We start from the raw sequence: 27943 nt of genomic DNA on the forward strand, positions 1-27943 counted from the left end.
AGTCTCGTGACCTCGGGAGAGAGCGAGGAAAGAGAATCCATGGCGTCATGCGTGCTGTCATCCGTTTGCCTCCGAATCCATTGGTCCTCCAAAACAATCCGTTCCATTATTTACCACAAAAATGCTACAACCTTGTCTTTTTTTGCCCCGCGAAGGCGGCCTCGGACCTCCTCACAAAAAATATGCTCACCTTTTGATTAATAATTCCTCTCCCATTCGGACCTTTCACTCCACAAAGCAAGCTCATAAAAATCGCAAGGTCGTTCCCTTCACAACGTTTGTACAAATCGCTACGAACACGTGGCACCTCAAGTTTGTAATTTCAATTCTTTCACTAACTTTGTAGAAATAAAATCATGTGTACTACCATCATCATGCAAAATAATATTTTCTTTACCATGCACTAAACATTTCATTGTCAACAAAGAATGTGGAGTTGGCATAGCTAGCAAAGTATCCAAAGTAGTACCAATGTCGTCATCATCTTCCATAAAGTCAGGCATTTCCTCACGTTCTTCTTTTTCCATTGCGTTAAGATAATTGATATGGACAAGTGGCTTTTTCGATTGACAATTGGCTACTAGATGTCTAGGTTAATGGCATTTGTAACAAACTATGGGTTTGGCTTTAGATACATTGTTGGTAATGGCAATAAGTTTAGGAATATTGGGATTTGGCTGTGATGATGGCTTAGGGTTTGGATTGGTATTTGATGGCAAAGCAGGTGGTCGTGTCCAAGAGTTATGGAATGAAGATGGAAGAAAACGACTTTGATTGAATCTTCCAAATTTGAATTGATTTGCTTGGAACCATAGTTACCATTAGCTTGAAATTGTTGTGGACGCTTGTCTCTTCCGCGAATCTTGTCTTTAGTGTCATGAGCCAAGGAAATTGCATCTTCAAGGGTTGTTGGCTTGAACATATTGACTTCAGCATAGTAATGTCCAAGTAGGCCAGACATAAACTTGCATTTGTGAGTTGCTTCAGGTACATCTTCCAGCATGCGTAGTTGCAGTAGGGCATTCAAAAAATGTTCAGTGTATTGGGAAATAGATTCACGATCTTTTTCCTATAGAAGATCCCATTACTTTATGGCTTTTTCATGGAATTGAAGAGGAAGGAAATTCTGCAAAAACTTATTTTGGAAACTCTCCCAGGTAGTGGGACAATCAATGCTCTTGCGAGCCATACTCCACCATAGAGATGCTCGATCGACTAAATGATTAGTGACACATTTAATTTTGTCTTTCTTAGCATATGTTTTTTCATGAAAGTAATCATCAAACTAACCGATAAATGCAAGTACAGTCTTTCCATCTCGAGATCCATTGAAAGTACGAAATTTGAAGTTTCTTTTATTTATCTTTGTTTCTTTGCGAATGGATTGGGCTTCAAGCGTCACATCGATGGTACGTCGTATAAGATCTTCGAGTTGCGGTCCATCTTTGTCGGTGGTAGATCGTTGCAGGTTGGCCAATTGAACTTGCAAAGCTTGTCGAGCTCTTCGTTCTTCATCGAGCTTCATCATAATCAAATCCAATTTTTGTTCCATCGTTGGTTTGGATAAATCACCTTCAGCCATTAAATCGTCCATGTTTTGTTCCGTCATCCTGTAAAATCCAAAAGACCTCACACTCTCGAAATTTGATTAGCGGGATGATCGTAGCTCAAAGTCGGGTATACAAGGCTTATAAATTTTTGTTTGGCTTTTGTAGTCTTCTTCTTTTGCAATTGCGGTATTCGTAGAAGTTGCGTATAATCTTCATATGACCTGTGTATGACCTTCTGCGTTTGTTGAAACTGGTTCAACAAGGCTGCAAATAGGAACAAGGTCTTCCAGAGGGCAATAAACAAACTCTGTGCTTCTGCGTATGAACAGTCTTTATGAGAATAATAGAAGTAAGTATGTTTTGATCCTCTGTGACTTACACAACTTGCAGAAGTAAGAGGACTTGATGAACTTGAGTGATTAAGCTTTTTTAAAGCTTAATCACTCAAGAAAAAATTGATCAGTCGTAAATTAGCTTTAGGAAATAAAAAACTGATCAATCGTGAATTTCGATTTTAGGAGGGGGTCGTTTTTCGCCGCTGACTCAGACAGGAAGATGCCACTGCCGCCGATTATTAAATTCTTGGCTTAAGCTTTCTTATTAAGCTTATTACTAAGCTTAATAAACTTTGAGATTAAGCTTTTTAACTTTGTAGCTATGGAGCTTACTGTCTGTCTGTTGAAAAAAAAAAGACTTGAAGAGGGAGATGTACAAGTGGTCCTCCGCCTCCTCAGGCCGGTCCTTCGCGACGATCAGAGAGTGCAGATAGGGGTTCTTGACCGCCAGGAAGTCACCCGTATCGACCGTTCGCGATGAAACTGACTGTAGAGCTCGATCGTTCCAGGAGCTTTGCCTTCGCGCAAGATGGTAAGCGATTGGAAGCTCTCGAACTCAGCTTCGCTCTGATATCACTGGTGCACAGATCGGATGTCGTAAGCACGCATAGTGAGCATCAGAAGGTCCCCAATAACAAAATAACTCTACTTTTTACACACAAATCAATGTAGAAGACTTGCACGACATGAACAAGAGACCAATTGGGTGCAATCTCCCCCCATGCCTTGTGTGAGTACTCCACAAAGCATGTATTTCATATATTAATAATCTTCAAGCTCAAATAATAGCCCAAATTACAAAATAGCACGCTTTAGCTTTTGAGTTTGCTTTTGTGCCAAATAGAAATAAAGCTAATAGGCAGGTGTCCAAAAAGTCAGGCGTACCCAAATACAATGTCCAAATACAAATATCTAAATCGTGCACCCATGCACATACAAAAATAATAAATAAATATCAAACGCCTTGATAAATAGGCGCGACAAAATATAGGCGCCATGCCTAAGGTATGCGCCCATCAAAATATTGACGATAACTTGAATACACGCTATCCTCCAATGCTTTCCACTACCACCGCTGCTATCTCTACACATCAGCTGAAGCATTCACAATCGTTAGTAAAATAATACAATTAAACCGAAAAAAGTGAATACCTAGCAATCTTCAGCTACATAAATCAATTCGTTACAAATCAATCCTAACCTTAATTTATCACGAGTGCGCAATCTAAACTCATAAACATTTATTAATTAAATATGCATTTTGTGGAATCACCTGCTATGGAATCACCCATGTACACATAAAATTAACAAAACGCCCGAAAAGGATAGGCGTCCCCATCGACTTCTCACACAAAGAATCCACTTTGTGTATGAGCCCTAGTAATAAAAGTTTACAAAATCCACTGTAAAACCTCACGGAATCCACCGTGTAATATGCCTCCTGGCATCAAGAACCTCCCTTGTTTAGCTCATCTCAACCTTCCCGCCAACAAGTCTTAATCCATTCTATGAAACGATGATCAATTCTCACACATTGACTAAAGATCTAGCTGAAAACACAGGAGACGACCCGATCACCTGCATCAAGCACTTAGATGCCACTTTCACCCTATTTGCTAGGAGCTATGAGTGCTTAGACCTAGGTCTACTTGATCCATCCTTAGTGTTAGATGTCCACTCCATGCTATACACCTAAGAGAAATACGAATTTGTGACAGTACAAACCCCCATGGTCGCAGAGGAATTTATTTCCAATGCTGAGATATCTCGAGACCAAGCCCTTAAACAATGGCTAATCACCTCCTATAGCAAGAGTAGAGTTCTGCCACACGAGCCAAAAGTTGGACAAACTCTACAAGCTAGCCGATAATGACTCATCCTTCTTACACAAGTGGTATGCTCTTCGACTCCGATGGGAATAAGAATACTACCAAATCATGACCTATGTTGAGCAGTGACATGTTATTAAGACCTCCCAGTATGATCCCACTTATGTAGCTTCTACCTCTTTTAGGGTATTGGTGGCCATCACTCCCAATCAATCATTGGAAGATCATGTCATGAGCCACCCTTCCCTAGATCGAGTCCTTATTGAAGGAGAGCTACACATTGCTAGCAGGATCGACTCTAGTGACTTTCTCACGGATATTGTGACCTACATCACTCAAGTAGGCATCCATCTTATCGACATGGACCGCGATGCTAATCTAGAATACAATCCGAACTTCTACACTTGTTTCATGCAAAACTAAAACACCGTAAGCACACGCTGAATGCCCTTAACCTCTCAAATCTTAATCCTAGGAAGGATTCTTCTCAATACCAAGGGGAGGGGGTAAGGTGAATCAAACATGTAAACATGTAAGGTGAATGGAACATGTAAGGAAAAAAGCCTCAATCAATGTCCAAATGCAGAAAAGAGTGGATGAAAATCAACTCGTGATTGAGGAAAAAAGTCATAAATTTTTTGGAATGAATGGACTGTTTGACGGTAAAATTCTATTTTTGAACTTAAGCATTTTATTCTTTCCATAAAAGTATATTCAGTTCTTTCTTACCTCTGAGCAATAAATTATCTTAAGGACACTAATGGTCAACTATGGTATCATGGTAGAAACTCAAAATGGTAGCACAATAGGATCAGGCCCATCGACTCCCATTCACAGAAGAAGAAAGGGCAAGGTACCACATTTTCCTCAAGAATCGTGCTTAAGGATCATCAAAAGCATTGACAGCTTGTATTTGGACAGAACCATTAGGGTTGATAGCAAGTAGCTTGAGGGGCTTACCCAATATTGAACTTGCCAAATCTCGAATCATAGGCCAGGAGTAAATCACCTTCCTTAAATTCCTTATGCTTGATTCGTGGATGGACTCGATGCTTTATTCCTCAACTCTTCAGCGTTCTTGATCTCAATATTCTTAGTTTCTACAGCCACTAGCAACTGCTATTATTTTTGTTGTTTTGTCCTCTTTTTCTTGGGCAATTCCGATGTATCCCTTAAGGACTCAGGACCCCAAACCAGGTCAGATGTTGATGTGCTTGGTTGGGTGCCTCAACCTTCTGTTCTTCTAGCATGTCCTTATGGGACATAGCCGTAGCCTATTGAACAACCTTGTGAGGTTGTGAGGATACAATTGCCTTTCTTCTTGGAGAGTCTAGCTCTTTCATCAATTCTCCCTTGTTTGGCTCTTCATCCGATTCCTGTGTGGAAATAGTAGCCGCTAGTTCAATGGACTGGCTATTGTTGGTGGATTGCAGTGCCAAGTCCTTAGGCAGATCGGAAGTGGTCGTGTCTTTTTTTTCCCATTGTGCATTTACTTGTGCAGGTTGAGTATTAGTTGAGCTAGTCACAATGGATTGCACAAGCATATCCTTAGGTTGAGAGCTAAGGGTGGTGTCATGTCCCACCTCTTGGACATTCGAAAGCTTTAATAGAGATAGAGATTGGAATTGAGTAGCCACATTTGACGACTGTTGTTGTGCTTCTTGTGTCTGTTTAGGGAAAGAGGATGTAGGAGATTTGGGACTCCTAGACGGACTTGGCACTCTGGTTGGAAGATTTGCTCGTGGCCGTTAAATGATTCTGCCATTTGCTTTGTGGAACAATCAACCTTACTATGAGCAATGTTGCACATATGATGCTCATTATCCTCTTGGAAAATCAAAGGCTCCTTAGGCACTAGTGCCTTTTGTGTACACCCGACGGTTACATCTGATATCTGCTTGTTACACACGCTAAGCTGAGGATCTACCTTTCGAATAGTCCTGTTTGGTTTCTTGATTTCAATCGTGAGGGGCTCAGTAATTCCAACCTTGTTGAGTGAAGACTTGGATTTTCGTTAGATTTCCTCCAACGCTTCTTAGCTCTTGATACAATCTGGCCTTCAACTGACATAGGGGATTTAGCTGGGGGTTTGGTACGCAAATCAGTTGATTACCAGTGTAATACCCTTAAGCATGTAGCAACGCTTTGGATATCCATCACGACGTTGTGCTGGATTTACATCAATACCTTCATCTATAAGGCTTGGGCTTCTTTTGTGGTTTTCTACGATATTTGTAAGTCCAAAGCCTATCCTTGGTATTATCTCCTAACCTTCTAGTTTCAAGCATGACCTCACTTAGTGGTTCTTTCTGTTCAACATGCATTTGCATCAACTCTTTCAACAAGTCCTTGCTCTCGTTACTAGGCTTGGCTTGTATGTCAGCAAATTCATTGTCTTTCCCTCAAAGTTTAATGAGGTTGTCGTTGCTAAAGGTTGTGATTATTCTCACCCCCGATAGTGTCAAATGTATCCTCCATGCTACATAATCGGCCTCACACTTCATCGCCCTTTTGAAGGATCTTCCTAGGAGGGTTTCCTTTCCATAATTAGCACTATTTGGAGGAACATGGAATAGGGTAGGCAAGCTTTCAACCTCAATGGTAATAAGTATTTTGCACTTCCCTATGAGTGCTTATGGGTGCCCCCCATAAGGATTAAGAGTTGCGTTGATTTGTGTGAGCTCTGGTTGGCCTAATAGGGTCCATGCTTCATAGGTCAAGATATTAAAATCAGCTCCTTCATCGATAAGAGCATCGACACAGTGCTCCCTTTTTGCAGTGAGTTGGACCCTAAGATAAGCAGATGGTACTATGTCTTCATCTTCCGAGTATTGGCTCATAAATTTAAGCTTTCTAATACATGCCCTTGAGTCCCTGACTACACAACCAAATGTGGATTCTTTACTGATGTCTTGGGTCATCTGTGTAGTGCCATTCAAGGTGCATCTATTGTCAGGACTGCCATGTTTAGTCATCCTTGCAATTGTAGCTTGATGTTGTTATGTTGAGTTTTGACTAGATGCAGTCCCAATGCAACCTGTACGTGTTCTTATGGTGTGGCCTTTTTGCCCTTGTTGGCAAGATTGGCCCATTGAGGTTCCAAGGTCTTTGTCTTTGTTCGGGTATGGGCTTTTGGTTGTTGTTTTACAAGTGAGAATCTACACTTGTGCAGAGCCGCTACTACCCTAGGATCTAATTTGGAGGACCTATCGCAGCATGCGTTTTCTCTACAACCTACTTGGGTGAGGTGGGCAAAGGATAGAGCCCCCTCTGCGGGGGTCCGAGAGGGGCAATTCCCTCCTTGATCCGTAGGGCTGTTATGCTAAACACCATGCGCGATTTGAAATATGTGCTTTTTGCTTTATATGGTCTCTGAGTCAGCTCCTGTGTCTATAGGCTAGAATTTGAAAAAATCCAAACTTGGCCCAACAAGTCTGAATTGTAGGGGCCGAATGACCAATTCGGCTCGTGCGAATGGTCAAGGGCCGAATGCAACTGGTCCAAATGTCAAATTTGGCCAGTCTGAATGTGGTTGTCCGAGGGCTGAATGGTTGAACGGTAGTGGGCCGAGGCTCGAAGGGAGAATTTGACCAGGTCGAATGTTAACTTGTCCAAGTGGGGTTGGGCCAAGTCGGCAAGGCCGAGGGCCGAATATTAAGTTGGTATGAATGGTTGACTTGGATGGGCTGAGCAATGGGTGTCCGAGTCTAGTGGGCCGAATGTCTGAATAGCTAAGGGCCGAATTAAGTGGGCAGAGTGGTGGGTGTCCAAGTTAGGTGGTTTGAGTTTGACGGCTCGAGGGCCGATTCTGAAACTCCGCTCAGAATCGCCATCACTCGGATGGGCCGAGCGCGACGCATTTTTTATCGGACTTACGGAGAATTCATTGCGTCGAGTGATCGAGGCCTTTCCACTGGTTGAGCACCTCTACATCCTAACTACATATGCAAGGGAAGGTGTGGAATTACTTGTAATGGGAAAAGAACTCCTCGATGGCAAGATCGAAGCAAGTCCACGCAATGAAGCTCTCTCTCTCTCTCTCTCTCTCTCTCTCTCTCTCTCTCTCTCTCTCTCTCTCTCTCTCTCTCTCTCTCTCTCTCTCTCTCTCTCTCTAGCTCTCCCGAAACCCTACAATGCAAATATGATCTTTCTTGCCACTCCTAGCCTCTTATTACCCAACCCAGGCTTGCATTCACCTTAGTCTTGCTCCCCTCATCAACATTTAACCCAAAAAAAATTTGCCCTTCTTTTTTCTATTTCAGCCAGTTATATAGCAGGAGAAACCCTACTGTGTACTCAACTATTTTGCTCCTATCCTACCTAAGTGTAAACAAAAATCATAAAGAAAACACCTACACTACTCCAACCTACCTTTCCAAATCCAATAAACCGTTTACTTGCTAAGGAGATTGAATACCTCTTCAAACTCTCTCACTTCCTACCTATCTACCTCAAGCACCGATCTAGGAAAAACCCTATTTCAATGCTAGATTCAGAGCGCACAAGCGCTCAAGGCTTAAATCCATTGGTCCCGATGCAACGAAACCAAAATGTAGTGGCAAGCACAAGCTCAATCGCCAAGACCCATGGACCTCTTATTGTTCAAGTGTTCCAAGCGAAGCACTAGTGGCTACCTCTTACATAGCCGACGTGCTATCCATCTCTATAAGTGTAGTGAGCTTACCTCCATGCTTGATTGAGTTGCCTCCTCTTCTGAGCACTCCAGTACCTCCACGATCCAAGTGCAAGCTTCAAGCAAGTTCCATCCTCAAGCTCCACGGTCCAAGCTCCATTGTTGTGAACAAGAGAAGAGAAGATGGAGAGGTTCTCTACCACGATCCCTCACCCTCACACGCTCACTTCCTCACACTCTCACACTCCCTCTCTCAAGCACAAGCTCAAGCAAGCAAGAACAAGAAGATGAAGATGAAGAACATGAGAGATACTTTTGCCCACACACAAGAATGAGCTTCTCATTCACTTTTCAACTTTATATATAAAACCGTAAATCCCTTTTGGGCGGTCATCCCCTTATCCCCTTTTTTACATGACCTGCTGTGGGCCTAGGCCCTTTTTCCCATTGTCTTCCTATCTTCCTAGCTTCCTTCCTACCACACTTCTACCCTTACAAATTGCATAGGTGAGAGGCCGACGCTCTTAAAATAAACCATTATGCACCTTGCGCCCTTTTACAAAAGTATTGACTTGCGCTTTTCCTTGTGGGCCTTTCTCCTTGATTTAGGACTTTTCTACACTTCTTGCATTTTCATATTTTTCTTGGTGTGCCTTCATCTTCCGTTCCACTTTTACCCTGGCCTTGTCCTCTACTTTAGATTTTCTGTATTTTCCAGCTTGTTCATTTGAGGGTTAACAACAAAGAAGGGGATCAATTCAATAGGTTGAAATATGCATTCTATCAATATTCATTGCTCAAATATTGGGGATCTCTAAAAAATTGTATCTATCATGCTCCTTTTCCTACATCTTGACCGTGCCTTCTTGGGTAGAGACTGAATAGTGGATCTACCCACTCCTCCTTTTGAGAATAGATGAAGACTCCTATTCCATATTATTGTCTTCTAGAAGAGGATATTGCCATTCTACTAGTCCTAGTCATGCTTTCATGGGCTTCAATTCTAGGTACCTCTCCCTACTTCCTTGAAGGGGAGGTTTGCATGCTTATGAGGGACTGGTTTACATGATATTATGGGAGTGTTGATTTAGCCTGCTAGCTTAATGTTTGAGAGGGTTGATTTGCGTACACATGAGTTGGCTAGGGTGGCACATTAGCAAGGGTTTTCGCCATGGAACCTAATTCAAGTTTTGAAGGAGCTCTTAGTCATCATTGATCTACTAGTGTGGTATGTGGGGAGCCACCCATGATTGTGCTTCCAAGTGGATATGGTTAATGTGTTTATGGTTGGAGACTACCATTGTGATTATGGAGATTTCTTCGAGTTGGAGTTGATTTCAATGCCAATTTCTTAGGAAGTAATTCTTCAAGTATTTGCATGTGTAAACTTGATGAATGTGAAGTAGAGAATCATGAAACATAGCAAATCATTGAAATACATATTGAAATTTCGTAATGCAAAGAAAGCATGTAGTTGGTGTGCTAAAGGGAAGTTAAGCTTGTTTCGGATTTAAATATAGTGTTTTGAGAAAGTCTAATTGTGTGTTTTGCAAATGTGTTTCTTATATGCTTGGTCATTGAGCTTCAAAGAGCATTGAATTTTTTGATGGTGTTTTTTGTTTCTAAGTTGCATGAGATGTAGTTTGCTTAGAGTCTTTGTAAAAACTAGAGTTGTAGATGTGTGGTGGACTCAAAAGATCAAACTCAAGACCTTTATCTCTTTGTTTTATGGATGTTATTCCTCAATACTTTGAGAAGATGTGAGGTTAAAAGAGGCCTTAAGGACAAATTGTTTGTGATTGGTCATAAATTGGTGGATGTTTTTAGTTGAGTTCAACACTTAGGCAAGGTCGTATACATCTTAACTAGCACTCCTTGTTGTCTTGCCTTTAGATTGTGTGAGAGGTTTATCCTTAATCATTGCTCATAAAATAGTGTATTTTAGCTAAGCACTCAAGATCTTCTAGTGGATATTGCTAAGCTTTGGTGCCACCCCAGTGTCCTGGGTTAGCAATGTGTAGACCAGGGACAAAGAACTCTATTGGCATGCTAATGTGTGTGCCATGTGTAAGTCAAAATGAGGTTTATCCTATGGCAGTTTTGTAAGCTATAAAATAGGCCCAGAATGCTACCATGAGCTTATGATCCTAATCTAAATGCGATGTTGAGACAATTTTGGCCAATACATAGATAATGGATTTTATTGTGGCTTTAGCTTGGCCATTCACATAGGGATAATAAGGAATAGACTGCCTATGGATGACCAAGAACATAGATAGCAAGTGTTCAATCACTTCATTGAAGGAATTCTATCCCTTGAGCATTGCCGAATTTTAATGGGGTAACCAAAGTGTGAGATAACTTGCTCTTAGAGAAATCGTATAGTGGTTCATGCATCATTCTTATAGCTTGCCCTAGTCTCATTCCGTTTAGCCATGTAATATGTGGTGACAATAATATATCAAGCTCAAGAGTATTATGCAGCTAAACTAATGGGTCCCACAAAGTCTATATTCCATTTTTTAAATGGTTGATGGACAATTACTAATGTGAGTTTCATCTTATGCTTTCAAATAACTTTGTGCATTGGCACTTGTCACAATGTTTGATAAATTTGGCCACATTCTTAAAGAGAGTGGGCCACCATAAGTGGGCTTCAAGTACTTTTTGGCCTCTAGTATTTTCTATTAAACCTTGCTTGAGAACATGCACAATGGCATTGGCTTGATCAGGCATGACATTTGCCTTGAGACTTGAGCTTCCTGATTGATGCAGAACAAATTTATATTAGGGACTTTCAATTCTTATGGCCTTTTTGCCACTAGTCACTCATGATAAGCAATTGGCAATGAATCGATATTTCCCTTTGCACACAACAACTAAGAAATCAAACTCCAATAGCAACAAGAGTCACGAAGTAATGCATCTAGTAGCACTGGGTTTATTTACAATGTATAGCAATGCATGATGGTCAACAAAGAAAGTGAAAGGTGTAGCAAGGAGACGATGATGAAACTTTTTCACGGCATAAAACCATAACGACCCATTCCCTTTTGGTAGTAGAATAGCTCATTTTTTGCCTTGGTGAGTTGTCCACTAGCAAAGCTCAGAGGGATATCCATATTGTGTTGATTGGGTTGATCTAATACTACTCGAATAGCAATTTTGGAGGCATCGACACATGTGTATGAAATGTTATTGTCTAATTTGTGGCTGTTACCCTTAAGGTTGGAAGTGTTGTAGATGAAAATGTATTAGTATTCCTTCAACAAGTTAATCTTATAATGTTTACTTCTTTGATCTTTGTCAATTTCTTGATGGGTTTGTTAAACATGCCTTCATGCTGCTTTGCGCCCAGTAAAACAACTACCCGATCACTCGTTTTGAACTTTGTAAATCTTGATGAAAGGTCTTATGGAGTCTTTGGACTTCAAGTTTATTATCACTGCTATGAGTACTGCATTGTAAGAATTTTCACCTCAAATGGATTAGAAGTTTGGTTTTAGACTTGGTAGATTGGATTGATAGGGAAATTTCTGGGTCATAGTCATTGCTTCCATCTATGTTAGAGTCAAAACTCATTGCGGTGTTATTTGAGCCTTTTAGTAGATCATATTTGATTGTGAACGCTTCAAGATCCAAATAGTGATCATTGAGCTAGTGCCCCATTTATTTGTAGTCTAGGACCTTAAGGTTCTCGAGCCATTCAAATTGTGAGTTCAATCACATAATACCCACATCAATGAGCAGGCTCTCAATCTAAGAGGGTTTGGCGTTCATATAGAGTTAATCGACAATATGGTCATTTGCATTGTAATTGATTGAACCAAAGTTAGAATCATCATCATCTTGAATTTATTGTTCATTCTTAGAGTCACTGACTTAACATTTGCACCGTGTTCCTTCATCAATGCGACAAAGAGGCTATTATTAAATTTGAATAGACCTTGGTGTAGGTTGGTCCAATTCCATACGGGGTTATTTAACAACTTTTCAAATATGTCAGACTAGTATTTGCACAATTACAAAAACATGGCCACCACATTGGCTAAGGATATTGCATAATGCAAGCATGTTTGTTAAGGTAAGATAACCTTTGAAGGTTGTAGCGACTGAGTCAAGGTCCATCATAAAGAGCAACACTTAGATTGTTTCTTCGTTAAGGATCCATCATATGAATTGAAGTATCTCATACATCTTTCTAACTCAAGCGTTCATAGGCTGCTCAATATTCCAAATTCTTTGTGAATAGTAGTTTCAAGGTGGCAAGAATGTGCATCCAATCCAGCTCATTGTTAACGGAGGGAATGTGTCTGGCCAATTTTTGGGAGGTTGAAGGGTCATTAGAATCTTCATGTAAGAGAGCCAAGATAGTATCCAAGTCAACTAGTGAGGTTCTCCAGGACTCCATCTCAATGTGAATTGCCTCTTTCTTGTTTCATAAGAAGACTAGACCATTCCCCTAGTCCTTGATGAGATGTACATTGTGCATCCATGGTCAACCAAGCAATAGGTCATAGTCCATGCCTTTCATGACAACAAAGTTAACCTTTAATTATATTCCAGTGATTCTGATCAACCAATCTCTTAAAACTCCCATTAGTCTAACTTTAAATCCAATGGCAATGATCAAGTTAAAATGCGCCAGTTTAATCAACAAACTTCTCTAAGCTTGGAGTACATCTTAATTGACTATGCTTACACCATCTCCAATATCTACAATTCCATGGCAAATAGTATCTCTGAGGATCTTCAGGAAGAGGGCAATAGCTCCTTCCCATAATATGTCAACCCCTAGAGCACTAAGGGTCGAGGGTGCACTATTGACCCAATATGGTGTGATTTGACATATTTATTTCTTTGACCCAATATTTTAATCCTTGCCAAATCAAGGGCTACCTTTGAGTAGATTTTCAAGTGGAATGGTAACTTTAGTGGATGAAAGGGTTGCAATAATGGTCAATTCAATGGTCTCGTAGACATTGTAGTGACCGAAGAATAAATGTATTGACAATGGCCTGCTTGCATTAGGAAGAAGAGAAGTCTCTTTTTCTATGGTTGTGATTCATGCAGGGGCTTGATTGTAATTTCTTCAAGTTCTTGGGGCTTTTCTTGTGGAGATGTGTGGGACAAGCTCCTTTTTCTCTCTCCTTATCCCTCCCACTATTTCTCTTTCTCCCTCCCTCCTCTTCTCTTTTTTCTGTTCCTCTCTCTTTTTCCTTACTTCTCTCTCTCCCCTTATCTCTATATATTTTTCTCTATCCCTCTTCCTTTTCCTTTGTATTTCCCTCTCCATTTTTCTCTCCCTCCCTCTTTATTTCTCTCTCTCCCCCTCCCTCCCTTCCTCTCTCCATCTCTCTCTCTCTCTCTCTCTCTCTCTCTCTCTCTCTCTCTCTCTCTCTCTCTCTCTCTCTCTCTCTCTCTCTCTCTCTCTCTCTCTCTCTCTCTCTCTCTCTCTCTCTCTCTCTCTCTCTCTCTCTCTCTCTCGCTTTGGGCTCTCTCCCTTTCTCTTTTACTCTCTCATTCTTGCAAGTTTACAAACTTGTAAAATGCCACGCTCCGGTTTCGATGTTTTTTTCCCCTGAATGTCATTGCCGAATCACTAATAACGATGCAAATAGCGACATCGCCGAATCACGTCAGAAATAGCCATCGCTATGGCAATACTACCTAATCAAGTCGGAAATGATCGTCGTTATGCTTCAATTTCCTTGTAGTGGAAAATTCCCAACATTGGCACCAAAATTCATACTATCCATTTTTATTTGTCTTTGTCTTGTTCAATCCTCTTGTCTTTCTATATGCAGCCACATTTAAAAATATTAAAGAAATATATTGGTGGAAATCCATGTACAAGGATGCTTAGCAATTTGTAGAGACTAGCACTACATGTAAGATGTGTTCTTTTGTGAGATACCATGACGATTTACATCCTAGTTAGTTTTTATTTATGCATAATAGACTCATTAAACATGGGTTGCCGATTTAGTAACCATGCCTATGGGATTACGGCAAATGAGATATATTGTGCATGCATAGGAAGATCTTGCAAATCAAGTTGAAGGCCAAGCTTTGAGGACAAAAGCAAGTGGTATTGTATTTAGGTCCTTGTTGGAAGAGGTGATATGTTATTATGGATGTGTTGGCAATATCATAGTTGATAGAGGAGAGTTGAAGGTTGATGAGGCTAGAAATTTATTATTTGGGTTGGGAATCGAGCTTATACTTGCATTAGCATACACTCCTAAAGGGAATGGAAAGAGTGAAAGGAGACACCCACCAATTGTCAAGGCTTTCGCCAAAGCTTGCAAATAACAAATATGGGAGTGGGCAAGGCTACTTCCATATGCTTTATGCACTAGTTTCACTACTCAGAGTTCTATGATAATATATATGCCCACAAAGTTGATGTATAGATGCAAGTTCATCGTACCAATAGAAGAAGTAGCTACTACGTGGAATACACTACCTTGGGATAAAAAATCAATAGAGAAGAGCCTCGAGCTTTAAGGATTTGTAAGTTGGCGAGGAGACCAAAGGATATAGAGATTCTAGTAAAAATACTAGAGGAATCCAAGCTAAAAAAACAAAGATATGTTTGATAAGAGGCATAGGTAGTCTCAAAGAGATGGTTTGGTAGTTACATTATGAGACATTCATATGGTAAAGATACACATTCTCTTTGTGTGCTTGATGGGACGAAGTTGAAGATATCTATAGCTAGAAAATGGATTAGACTATTCAAGAGAAGAGATACTATCACTTATGAGGAAGAAGAACATGACATTGAGACTAGTCATGACAATGTAGAAGAAGAAGAAGAAGAAGAAGATAAAGCAAATGATATTGATCATGTTAAAGACTAACAGATATGGTACTTGCTAGAGGATGTGCAAGTTTAGAGGGGGTGGATGTCACGAGGATGAGTCTACTTAAAAACTATAAGAGTGACCATCATTGACAATATTGGAGCTAATGCTTATGGGATGAAGTCAATCTACATGTTGTATACCTATACTCCATCTCCATTTGTCAAAGGTATTAATTTGTTTTCATACCTTAGCTAGGAAAGTTGACTTAAAGACCTTTCGAGAACATTTAAGTGGGTTGTTTTAGTGACTTTGGGCATGTTTTACATCAATAATAATGAGGAAAAGACTAGGAATAGTAGCTTTAAAAACCATTGTGCTTTTTGGGATCAAATAGGATGCTTGGAGTGCAATGAAAGTTGCAAGGAATACCAACTTTTTGGCATGGTGGAGTAAAGGAAACCAAAGGGAAGAATTAGAATATAACAGGAAAAAAGGTACTCTTGTGTGGTTGGGAGTTATTGCACATGGATTCTCATTGCTATGGATCGATCAAAATAGGATTTTCAAGCTGTCTATTGCTATTCATGAAGATCTCTATCTAATCCATCTTAGATCTATATCCGAATATGGTTGTCTTAAATAGAGGGATATTGTGGATTGTTTTGATGTATCTTGTTCCCCTACCTTAATAGGTTGCAAGATTGATGTATTGGATTGAAAGAAGAGTATATGGGGATCCCAAAATAGGGATTTACATGTCTATGTGGTTGCATAGATTCAAGACTATTCATACAAATGTACATGTTTGTGAGCCGTAGATACATTGTTTGATACTTAAACTCATGTATGGGAAACTCTTATGCATGATCGAGGTTATGTTGGCCATAGCCTTAATTCTTGATTTATATGTTGATGTATATTCTCTTCTCTATACTTCGAGCTCTTCTTGCCTAAGTCCTAGTGGCTTTCATCATACACGATAAGTACCTCGACAATGCATGGTAAGCATATCTCCAACGATTACTCAAGTCACATCAAACCAACTAGGGATTTTTAATGTTGATAATTCATTCGTTAAATTTAGCTTCATTAACTCTGAGAAAAAGAGAAGAATATGTATCAAGCATTCAAATAGATTGCACAAATGAATTAGAAGGTGCATGATACTTGAATTTTGATCATTTTGTATTAATCATAATTTAGTAATGCATCCATTATTTTAACTCCTCTCATATTGTCAAAAGAGTTAGAAATTTTATGATGACTGCTATTAATGGCAGTACTTTCATATTTATGGATGCCTTATATGTACCAATGATAAAAAAGAGAATTTGTTGTCAGTTTTTGCACTTGCCAAGATTGGCTTGATTATGAAGTTTGTTAATGATAGATGTACAGTTCATAATCTCTCTTGTGGTGACACAATTATTGCATTTGGTTCACTATGTCATGGGATATATAAGCTCAAAGACATTGGGAAATGTGTGGAAGACATGTCATTTGCAATTGCAAATTTGTAGGCAATTTTAGATACAAATCTTTGACATGTACATTTTAGTCATTTGATTTTTGCTAGTTTTTGCACCTGCAAACTCTAATTTGATGGCTTCATTATGAACTCTTGAGGCACCTAGAAAACACATTGAAGGCTGAATATTGGGTAAAATGTGTGTGCTTTGTTTCCAAAAGATGGTTTGTTGAGAGTTGTTTGCTAATTGCAACATCTACACATTGATATTTATGGTCCAATACAAATAACATCTTTTGGAAACTACCTATACATCATGACTTTTATTAATGACTAGTCTAAAAGCTAAGTCTCAAGTGTTTCTATACTTCAATCAATTTGTGAGCTTGGCTAAATTTTTAATTGGATGCACAATGGGCACTGTCCATTCTAATTGGGGAGGAGTATACGTTTAAGGAATTTAATATATATTTGGCTGAATGTGGAATGAAACACAAATATATAGTGTCGTATACACCACAACAAAATGATGTAGTTGAGAGGGAAAATAGATCACTCGTGGACCTCATAGGTGCCCCACTAAGTCTTTGTAGTCTATCATTCTGTACAAGCTTGGCATGGTCAAAAGCCATCTGTGGCTCACTTGCATGGCTCGTGGTTGGGTACTAGTGTAACAATGCAAGAGGTTGGATGGTAAGGCATTAAAGTGTACTTTTGTTGGATATAATTATGATAGCAAAGGTTACAAGTTATACCATCCACAAAGTAAGTGTATCTTGGTTAATCATGATGTTGCCTTTGTAGGTCTTCTACACCAAGAAAGATGCCTCCATGGAGTAGGAAGATTGTGGGTAGAGATGTGCACCTAAGTGGAGAGAAAATAAATAGAAACTCCAAAGGGTGTATACTAGAGGCAAGAGAGAGGGAATAAGCATTGAGCACTCAAAGATTTCAAACGAGGAGAGGCTTCCACAAGCTTTTTTTCCCTTGATAAGAGAAACAATTGAAATATGATGGCAAAACATTACTATTGAAAAATGGCAGTACTCCACTTTATTGCTAGAAAGTGACAATTACTCTACTCATTCCAACAAAACTAACATTATAAAAAATGCCAAGTTTATTTTTCGAGAATACAAAATTTATTTTTGGAAAAAAAGTTCCATCACGGAAGCCTTCTCCTCTCATTGGTGGAGCGCATGCTCTCTCTATATCCTAAAAAGTTGAAAAGTGACCTCAAACTTTGGAAGATGCTATTCAACCTTTACTTTCATGTACAAAAGAGTTAGACCTATGCCCATAGGATATCTATGGCACTTTGTTGTCTCTTTTCAATGGCATACAATCACACAATGCTATGCGAAATGAGGTAGTTTTTTAGCCTACACAGGTTTCTCATGATAACACATATCAATATATATTTGATGCAAACGTGAACGATACAATTCTTGATAAGAGAGTAGAGATTGAGTAGTCTAGGAATATACCAAAATGTGGTTGGATGCACTATTTCAAAGTCATACTTGTTTCGGCTCTCATAGTGCCTCTTACGCATCAAATTGTTATGCAATGGCTATTTCCAACTTGTGCGATGAGGATGAACTCATGCCCTTTGAACATGCACAAAATTTAGAAAATTGGATGACTACTACGCAATTTGAGCAATATGACGCTATTGTCTAAAATAATACCGAGTGGATTTATAAGTGAAAGCATAAGCCAGATGATAGTGTTAATCATTTCAAATGTAAACCTTGTGGCAAAGGGTTACAGTCCAACAAAAAGGCATTGATTTTGATAACATATTTGCTCTCATTTGCCATATGATAACTATTCATAGCATTCATGGTAGTAGCTCATAATAGTTAGAATGTAGATTAGTTGGACATCAAAACTATACTTTTGAATGGTGATTTACATGAGGGGAAGAGTATATTTTTCATCCTTATGGTTTTGTGCAAAAAGGGCAAGAAAATATGTGTGCAGATTGAAAAAGGCTTTATATAGTTTGAAGCAAACACCTCAGACTTGGTATAAGAAGATACATGCATACTTGATTGCATGTGATTTTAATAGTCCTACTAAGAGCACATTACATGTCAAACATGAGGATGATGCGCATCGGATCATTGTGGGTTATGTTGATGACATGCTACTCATATATTGTTGATTTTAAAGCTGACTTGAATTCAACTTTTGACATGTTGGATTTCGGCTTAACTGTATTATTATTGGTGCATTCAATTCAAGTAGTGTGATGGAGGTATTTCTTTATGTCAAAGAAAGTACATTGAGACATTGTTGGAGAGATTTGGTCTTGAAGATTACAATCCTGTTGCTAGGATAGGTTTGAAATTTAGCCTTCATGATGCAAATAATTTTTTGATGTATTTTCCTATCAACAAGCTATTGGATGCTTGATTTATGTACATATTACAAGGCTTGACATTTAGTTTGTAGTCTTCCAGATAAGTATGTTTATGAATAGCCTAGGCACTAAGCATTGGTAGGTAGTAAAGCATGTGTTTCATTACTTGAGGAGTACTTGGCATCTTGGTCCATTTTATCCCAAGGGGAGATCATTACCACTAGATTTACATACTTTTTTAAATTACAATTGGGCTAGTCATTATGACACTTGTGTATCCACCAATGGTTTTTGCTTCAAGCTTGGTATCTCATGCATATCATAGTTGAGCAAGAAGTAGCCCACTATGGCTACTTCTAGTTGTGAAGTTGAATACATGGTAGCTTTGAGAACTATGACTAACTGTGTTTGGCTCAAATGCCTCTCAATTGATTTGAGTGTTAAACAGGCATCTACCATGATCATCTTCATTGACAATCAGAATGCATTGGCAATTGCATGGAATCTAGTGTTCCATGCATGTACTAAGCACATTGAGGTGCACAATCATTATGTTAAGAAAAGACACTAGATCACCTTGGCTTATGAACCAATACAAAACAACCTTGGAGATATTTTCACAATGACTTGCCTTGTGAGAAATTTAAAGCTTTTTGCAAAGCATTGGCCTTATTCCCCTTTGTGGATTGATCTAGTCTATCAAGCATGGCACCTCCCTATACATGAGTGCCAACTCTTGTTCGCTGCATCACTCTCAAGGGGAATTTGTTCTCATTTTTTGGTAGTGATGTGTGTTAATACACTTAGGACCACTAGGGCACTATTTTCCCTCTTTATGAGGTTTTTTCCTCCGATCTTGTATATATGGCTATTCACTTTTAGGGCATACTCAGTATTGCAAATCTTCTCTATTAATATAACTAAATACACTTTGAGTTGTGCTCTCTCAAGCTTCTTCTTGTTCAACCTATGTACTTGCTTTTCTCCAACCCTTAATCAAACAAAAAGTAAGGTGTTCATATTTTCATGGGATGATTTAGATGGATTAATATGAGTGTATGGAGGCAACCAAATTGATTGTCAAGAGAACATCCTCTGACATTAAGTGTTGGAATTGGGAGCCACCAATGCTCACAAACAAGCCATGATCATCAAACTTTCGAATTCTTTTCTCTTTGTTCTCTATAATTGAAGCCCCTTGCTTCCAATAAGTAGACCTATGCTTAAGTAGTCCCCTTGGTTATTTTCGTAAGCCTACTTCACACAAGAAAACCATGTGCTGAAGTAGGACTTGAGTTAATGGGTTGAGAGAGTGGACTTCAGGGCACAAGTGTAGGCTGGATTCAATAAAGTTTTTTCAATGTTGAATCACATATTCACATTTAGTGCCATAATTCGAGTATTGGAGATGGGTTTATTGTTGCTTTGTGGTTTTCCACAAGATGTTTGGGTAAAGGCCAAAGGCCAAAGGCCAAGTGAGAACCCTATGTATAACCACAAACTATATAGTCACACATAAGTGAAGATAATTAATAAGAAGGGTATCATTGTATCCATCAAAAAAATATGTTGTGTTCTCTCTCTCTCTCTCTCTCTCTCTCTCTCTCTCTCTCTCTCTCTCTCTCTCTCTCTCTATATTGATCTTGTGCTTTGACTACTCATCCCACCATTGCTTCCCTCTTAACTAATATCAGAGTGGCATTCATGGGAGCTCATGGCTAGAGTGAGGATCATAAAGAGTCAAGTTTTGTCGCAAGGCTAAGAATTTGAGCTTCAGTGTGACATTCATGCTTGCTATCTGGGTTAGAAAGAGGTCTCTATTAGTCAAACATCAATTTGGGGAGCCATTAATTCGAGGGGTAGCATAACCAAATTTTGCAACTTTTTGGTAGCCAATACTGGTTGGATTCAAGGCAAAATAGTTTGGTTTTGGAATCGAATTGGTCTATGTATCCAAAATATGCAAGCAGAGGGGCTATTCAAGCTCGGGGGTAGCTCATTCTTTGTAAGTAGGGGACCAATTTATGCTCACAATAAGCAAGGGGGTTGCTAAGCTCGCGGGATGCTTGTTGACGGAAGCGTAAGGCTTGCTTCTTTTTTTGACAATAATGACGAGAGATTGAAGGTTTTGGTGCTTACATCTTGTAAACATGGCTTTAGAGGCTTGGAAACAATCATTTGTGGGCTAAGTATGTGCTTGTTTTGCTTTGACATGGTCAAGATAGCCTCATGACGTGTGCAAATGATGGCACCCTAAAAATGGCCACCTCTCTTTCTAATAGTCAAAAGGCTTTTAATTAAGCCTCAAGCCTTTGCATAGGTCAAGATAGCATCGTGACATGTGCAAATGATGGCACCTTCAAAATGGCTACCCCTCTTTCTAATAGTTCAAAGGGCTTTCAATTAAGCGTTAAGCCTTTGCATAGGTCAAAATAGCCTCATGAACTATGCAACTGATGGCATCTTCAAAACAACCACCACTCTTTCTAATAGTCAAAGGCTTTTAATTAAGCCTTATGCATTTGCACTAAGGCTTTAACCCCCTACTTAATCCCCTTGCTTCATAAATCCCATTGACACAAGCTATTTTTTGAAGATCGATGCATGGATTGTACAACACAAGAGTACCCAAAGAGCACACTTGGGTTATTCTAGCATTATATGAGTAGGTGGTTGGTAGGGTATAGACACCTAAGGGTTCCCCAAGTTCTTGTTTACTTTACCATTGGAGTGATGCAAGGATGCTCTCCCTCACTGATACTCTTTGGACTAGCCATTAATGAGATATTTGACTATTTATCCAAAGGATAGGATAGCGGAGCCCCACTGGTCTTGGATACCCCTCTCTACTATACACAAATGAATTGTGCTGAGATCTAATTCCCTATAGATCTATACAGACATTTAGATGTACTATACTCTTATGCACTGAATAGTGGACTCTCAATTAACATTGGTAAGACTAAGCTTATGGCACTTAATATTACATCATAATGGGCCAAGAGATCAACATTGAGCTTTATTTATGGACTACAATTGGCAGAGTGCAGTGATTCTTGCACATATTTGAGAGTCTTATTTATAGGGTCCACTTTCTATACGAGAGAGGCCAGGTTCACATGTGGTAATACAACATTGGGAGGGCTGAAGAGAATGTGCTTAGACATACAATTCTAGGAGCCCCACAATAAGTTATGGTTGTTTTGATACTACAACTACATCCAAACTGTTGTGTGGAGTACAAATTTGGGGGCCTAGCCTTAACCAATATAGCAAATTAGACCATATACGTCATGGATGCAGGTTCATGGAGGGACCTCTAGTATCCATTATTTCTTTCTAGGATGATTAGATGTGAGGCACCAGTCACACATGAGATTATTAGAGCCAAGCTATGGGCTCCTTTGATTTTAGTAGAGCTTCTTACCAGATCATTTCCATTAACGCATAGCTTATGGGAGCACAACCAACCCTCACGTCCTCGTAAAAAGTTGTTGTAGAGAGTGATACATCATATTGGGTTGGCCACATTACATCATGGTTTGCATTACATGGTCTTAGCATGGATCGACCACCCCGCTTTTTATACGCCATTGATGCATTGTTTCTCAATTTGAGACACTCGCTTGGTGCATTATTTGTCACATTGAGTCATGTCGAGATTAGTAAGATTGGGTACCTCCCTTTTGATACTCCCTTGATGTATTGTCTCTCACATTGAGTCACTTGAAGATTAGCAAGATCATCAAATAAGTTGATCTTATTCAACTAGAGACAAGGGGAACATGGTTGACACTAGTACATGAGTTGGGGACAAAGACAACTTTCATACCAATGTTTAACAATACTGAGGATGGCTTTATTATATGCTCAAGGTACATGAATAGTCACATCACATGGGATTGGATGTTTTATTAGTTACACATGCACCTCATCAAACCAACCATCGAGCAAGCAACTCAACTTCACTGATCTAGGTGTCATAGAGCTTGAAAGATATGTCCATGATAGATGTACGTGATGATATATTGGATCTTTGTCGAGCTAGAGCTAGACTACCTAAGTTCTTCTCTATATGGGAGGAGCTAAGGTCCATGCTTTAGCTAATCACTGACAATGGATTTTCTAAGATGATATGTACCATTGACTGCTGAGTAGTTTCCTTTATTATCAACATTTTGATTTGGATATGTTTTTTTGTATTGTTTATCTCCAAACACTTGTAGCCTTTTACAAAGAGATGTAACTTATGAGCATTTTGGTCTTTTGCAAACGTTAATACATACTTTCATTTCATTTCTTATCGCACTCTATTTCCCCACCCCTGTTAGAATGATGAGATGTACTCATATGAACATGTACTTATGGAATATTTAGGAAAACAATGAGAGAACTAGATAAGATGGATCTATAACATGTGGAGGATACTTCAGTAAGAAAACCTACCATATCCACAACTTTATCATATATATATATATATATATATATATGTGCACTCTCACCTATTGCAATGAAAGTGAGAAATACAAGTGTGTGATTCATTCTTGAATTCATTTTCTATCTCATTGTCTATCCTTCTTTCTCTCACCATCACTTTCGCTACTACCCCCCTCGCTCTCTCTCTTTCTCTCTCTATGCGTGTGTGTGCCTTTGCGAACCCAGTCTCGTTGTTTTTGTCAAACTTCTTGCCATGAAATCTCTTTGTGTGTGTATCACAATTACTCTAAGATAAACAAAACGAACAACACAAAGAAAACGAGCAAAAAAAAATGATATACTTTTTAAATTTACAAATTGAGAAGTATGCTTATGCTTTTAAAAATATTAAAGTCTCATTTACATTCTCTAATTCATAATATCATATTGTGCTTGCTTCTTGAGTCCCAAAATTTCCAAGTCTTATTAACTTTCTCTCATTCATCTTGTGCTTGTTTGCTTAGGTCCTTAGAGTTAGGTTGCACTTAAGTGGGGGAGAGGGGGGAGGGGGACCCCCTCCCCCCCATTACTACACAATCACACTCCGTGTGAGTAGGGTGAGCATAAAAAGTTATTTGACAAGAAGCGCCAAAAAGAACGCCACGTCATAATTCCATTTCGTTTCATAACATTTAGTTCGTCACGTTTCCCGCCAACGTATAGAAGACGCTCTAACGAGTAAACCAAGAGAGGAGGCACGCACCTCCCCTCAGTAAGTAAAACCAGGAGACATGCCTTCCTACTCAATTGCTGGGGTCAATGTCAGCTTCCCCTTCGATGCCTACGATTGCCAATTGGTGTACATGGAAAAAGTGATTCTGGCTTTGCAACAGGTGCGATAGCAGAATTGCCAGCATCGTGCTCGTCTCTCTCATGATGCTGTTTTGGTTACATCCATCATATCATGTTGTGTTTCGGTGTCTGATCAAGCGAGTCTGTGTCACAATTTGAATCCATAAGCAGGGTCAAAATGCTCTCCTAGAGAGTCCCACAGGCACAGGCAAGACCCTCTGCCTCCTTTGTGCAACGTTGGCTTGGCGGGAAAGCCTGGAACCCTCCTTGAAGGTCAGTCAGAACACACACAGCCAGATGCCATTGGAATTGTCACAGGAATCCCGGAAACCAAGGCTGCCCACCATTGTTTACTCCTCGCGTACGCACAGCCAGCTGCAGCAAGTCATCCGTGAACTGAAGTCAACTGTTTACAGGTTTTTCTCTGGGCCCGAATCAGGAACATAATCATATCTTCAGCCTTTATTATTGACCTGTTTTCATGACAGGCCCAAGATGGTGGTGCTGGGCTCCAGAGAGCAGATGTGCATACATTCTGAGGTCAAGCAGCTGCGTGGAAGGGGGCAAAACCAAGCTTGTAGATCACTGTGCAAGTCACGATCTTGTCAGCATCTAAACCGAGTTGCTGGTATGTGCACAGCCAGGTCCTCTGTATGTCTTGCTTTGCCAAACTATTCGAGACGGCACCTACAAGAAGCATATCTCTATTACAAAAATTACAAGGAATAATTAGAAATTTGCTGGACTTGTTCCTCTATGGCATCTGAACAATTTAATGCATTTAATGCCAGTTTGCCATCAGATTTTATATAAGTGTCGTCTAGAGGACACAGCAAAGATAGTTTTGTTTGGGTAAAGCTGAATGAAGAGCGGTCCCAAAGTTGATAGCCCAGTAGTTAGCAGTGGGGCTCCTAATCGTGAGATCATGAGTTCAAGCCTTTCTAGGTGCCGTTCACATGGTTTGTTTATTTAAGTCTGGGCTTTTACTTGCTCGAATACTCGGTTGGTCCTTCTCCTTGATAGGGTCACCGAGGAGGGTCCCAATTCTATTAAGCTCCACTGTTTATTTGGCTTGCGAGCTATCCTATCCAATATCTGGTAAAAGCCTATTTTCTGCTGAGTTCTGCTGTTTTGCAGCAAATTTCTGCTGTGGTGCTTGTGGACCTGAATCCTCAAACATTAATGCTCATAAAATGCAGTAAATGTATGATGTGCCCAATGTTTTCTCTTGGTGGTACCCAACATCTTACATCAAGATGTGTTTGCTTGCTATAGCCATGCATGTGAAAAAACTCTTTGAGGCTTTGAAGACTGAGGAGATTGTCTAATGCCACTCCTTGTAAGAATAGCACAAAACAAGGATGTAATAAAACATAAGCACGATTATCAATGATTGTAAAGAAGAGATACAATGGAATAGGGAAGGAATCCATTAGCACCATGCCTTGTGCATTAGTAACATTAATTGCTATCCCCCTCTTAGGTCCCAATGCAAGTGGTCCAAGGTTTTACTCTTCTCTTAGACCCACCACCTTGATTATCTCAAAGGCAGGTTTGGATGTTGCTTTTTATTTAAAATTGATGTGCCATTGTGTTAAATTATGAGAAAATTATCTTAAAGGTACTTGAGAAACCAACAAATTGTCCATATAGGCACTCCGAGTGGAAAGAACTACACATTCAACAAACTCAGTCTCAAAGGAGCTTGTGAGATGGCATGAACCACTTTGTTGGATAGTAGCATTGACCTCTTTTTTTTGGTTTGCTAGATCCCCTCTATAAGTTATATAGGCATCCAAACTTTGCAATTTGGCTAGGATGTGTCTTTTAGGCCATCCATTGAATACACATATGCTCTTTGACAACAAGGTAGAACATGCAAATACAAGGCTATCTTGTTGTGCCACTCCAATGGCTTTTGGATAGAAAGGCATGCATGCAAGTATGGGGCAACTAGGATCCTTTGGTGGTACTATTAGATTTCATGCTATGGTGGGTCAAGGATTGTATGGCACAACTTCTTATGTTATACAACTAGTAATGCATGGAATGCAAAATCCCATGGATTTGTGAAGAAATGCTCTAAATGCAAAAAACACAAAGCCAATCGTACGACAAAGCACAAACTAATAAACACAAAACATAGTCACGGTTAGGGTAACTCAGAGGCAATGAACACAATGAATAATAAAGTGAACGACTACTGAATATATAGTGCTCATGCAACAAACACATTGTAGTGAATATTGAACCTCGAACTCTTGTATCTTTGGGATCAAGGTAGAGGTTATGAGCTGGAGAGTGTGTCGCACTTTGAAATGGATCTCGAAAACGCAGCAAGGCAGCCTCCATGTGTCGAATACTAGCAAACAAAGCCAGAGAGGTTGGATTTGATGTAGACAAGTAGTGTAGGAGAGAGAAAAATCAAAATGTAGGTACTTGAGTAGAGAGAAAATTGGTAGTGCAGAACGGATAGACGCAAGTTGATAGTGTTGGGTAATAGATGGAAACTAATGGCAATAGTGTTGATACTGATGGCAATAGTTGGAGGAGAGCGATTGACCACAAATGCAAGTAGGATGGTGATAGCGACAGCTTCTACTGACGATGATTGGATGCAAATGATAGTGATTGGCCGTGGTAGCAGCAAGCACAAATTTCTTAATAATGGTAACAACTTTGGGGACTAGGAGGTAGGGGATAGGTATAGAGACTGAAATTAGTGTCAAATGATAGCAGACTATGATGGAAGGCTTTGACTGCGATGTGCTCTATGAACGGGGTGTGAGTAGTAGAGATATGGCTCCCGAAACCTGCAAAAACGAGATTGAGGGAGAGTGGTGGATTGCATGCCTATTTATAGAAAGTTTGGGGCACCCAAGTCAGGGTTTTGCATGTGGGACATAGTAACTCTCTAGAATTGTGCTTGTTTTTAAAATAAGAAGGTTTCTTCATTAATTAAGCATGCTTTGAGATTGTTTAAGTCAAGCTAATGCATTTTTAGCTTAGCAATATTAGGGCATGGCTTGTGGTATACACAACCTTGTGTATAGTAGTATTGGTATGATGCCTGGGGCACAAAGTGGCATGTATGAAAATGCGTTTGTATCCCTTGGTGCTTATGGGGCTCAAGGGATGAACGCTAGTCACGCAAATGCTTCTTATGGTGTTGGTTATGATGTAAACGTAGCAAGTGTACTTTTTTTTATAGCAGCCAATGTTTGATAACTTGATTCTTAAGGTGCTAGCAAAAGACTATAATGAGGGTGGAAAAGGGGTGAAGTTTGAGGCCTTCAGTGGTGCACAATATAGGTTGAAGTCTTTGACTTTCATTTAGTAGTTTGATGTAATCTACTTAGGGGGCAACTTTACCCAATCCTCTAAGATTCAAAAGGCAATCACTTTTTTGAAGGGAAATGCATTGCAGTGGTGGTCCCTACCTCTAATGCAAGGTAGAGCATTGTCAATATGGTTACAATTTAAGCAAATGTTTGCTTCTCAGCACCTTTGAAGTGGATATTATGATCGCGTGGAATAAGTTAGATGCATCATAATGAAATTTTTTTGGAGCAATATAATAATAAGTTTTGGGATGCATTGTTGTTTATTACTTCTTATCATGTTGTTTCTCTTTATGAGCAAGTGAAGTATTATTGTGAGTTGCTTAGAGGAATCAAGGA

The 27943-nt window shown here is 39.6% G+C and overlaps 1 protein-coding gene across 2 annotated transcripts in view; it reads left to right on the top strand.

Moving 5' to 3' along the window:
• The first annotated feature begins 24119 nt into the window (after positions 1 to 24119).
• The window catches only part of LOC148034237 (regulator of telomere elongation helicase 1 homolog), a 169398-nt gene continuing 165574 nt past the window's right edge, over positions 24120 to 27943 (top strand). For both annotated transcript variants that reach the window (XM_087679207.1, XM_087679208.1), the window contains exons 1-3: positions 24120 to 24304; positions 24435 to 24679; positions 24752 to 24891. In XM_087679207.1, the coding sequence (XP_087535333.1) occupies positions 24203 to 24304; positions 24435 to 24679; positions 24752 to 24891 (487 nt within the window). In that variant the 5' untranslated portion in view covers positions 24120 to 24202. The remainder of the gene's footprint in view (positions 24305 to 24434; positions 24680 to 24751; positions 24892 to 27943) is intronic.

Source organism: Lygodium microphyllum, chromosome 6, assembly GCF_053477565.2.
Source record: "Lygodium microphyllum isolate KBCC chromosome 6, Lygodium_microphyllum_v1.1.10, whole genome shotgun sequence".
Classification (NCBI taxonomy): Eukaryota; Viridiplantae; Streptophyta; class Polypodiopsida; order Schizaeales; family Lygodiaceae; genus Lygodium; species Lygodium microphyllum.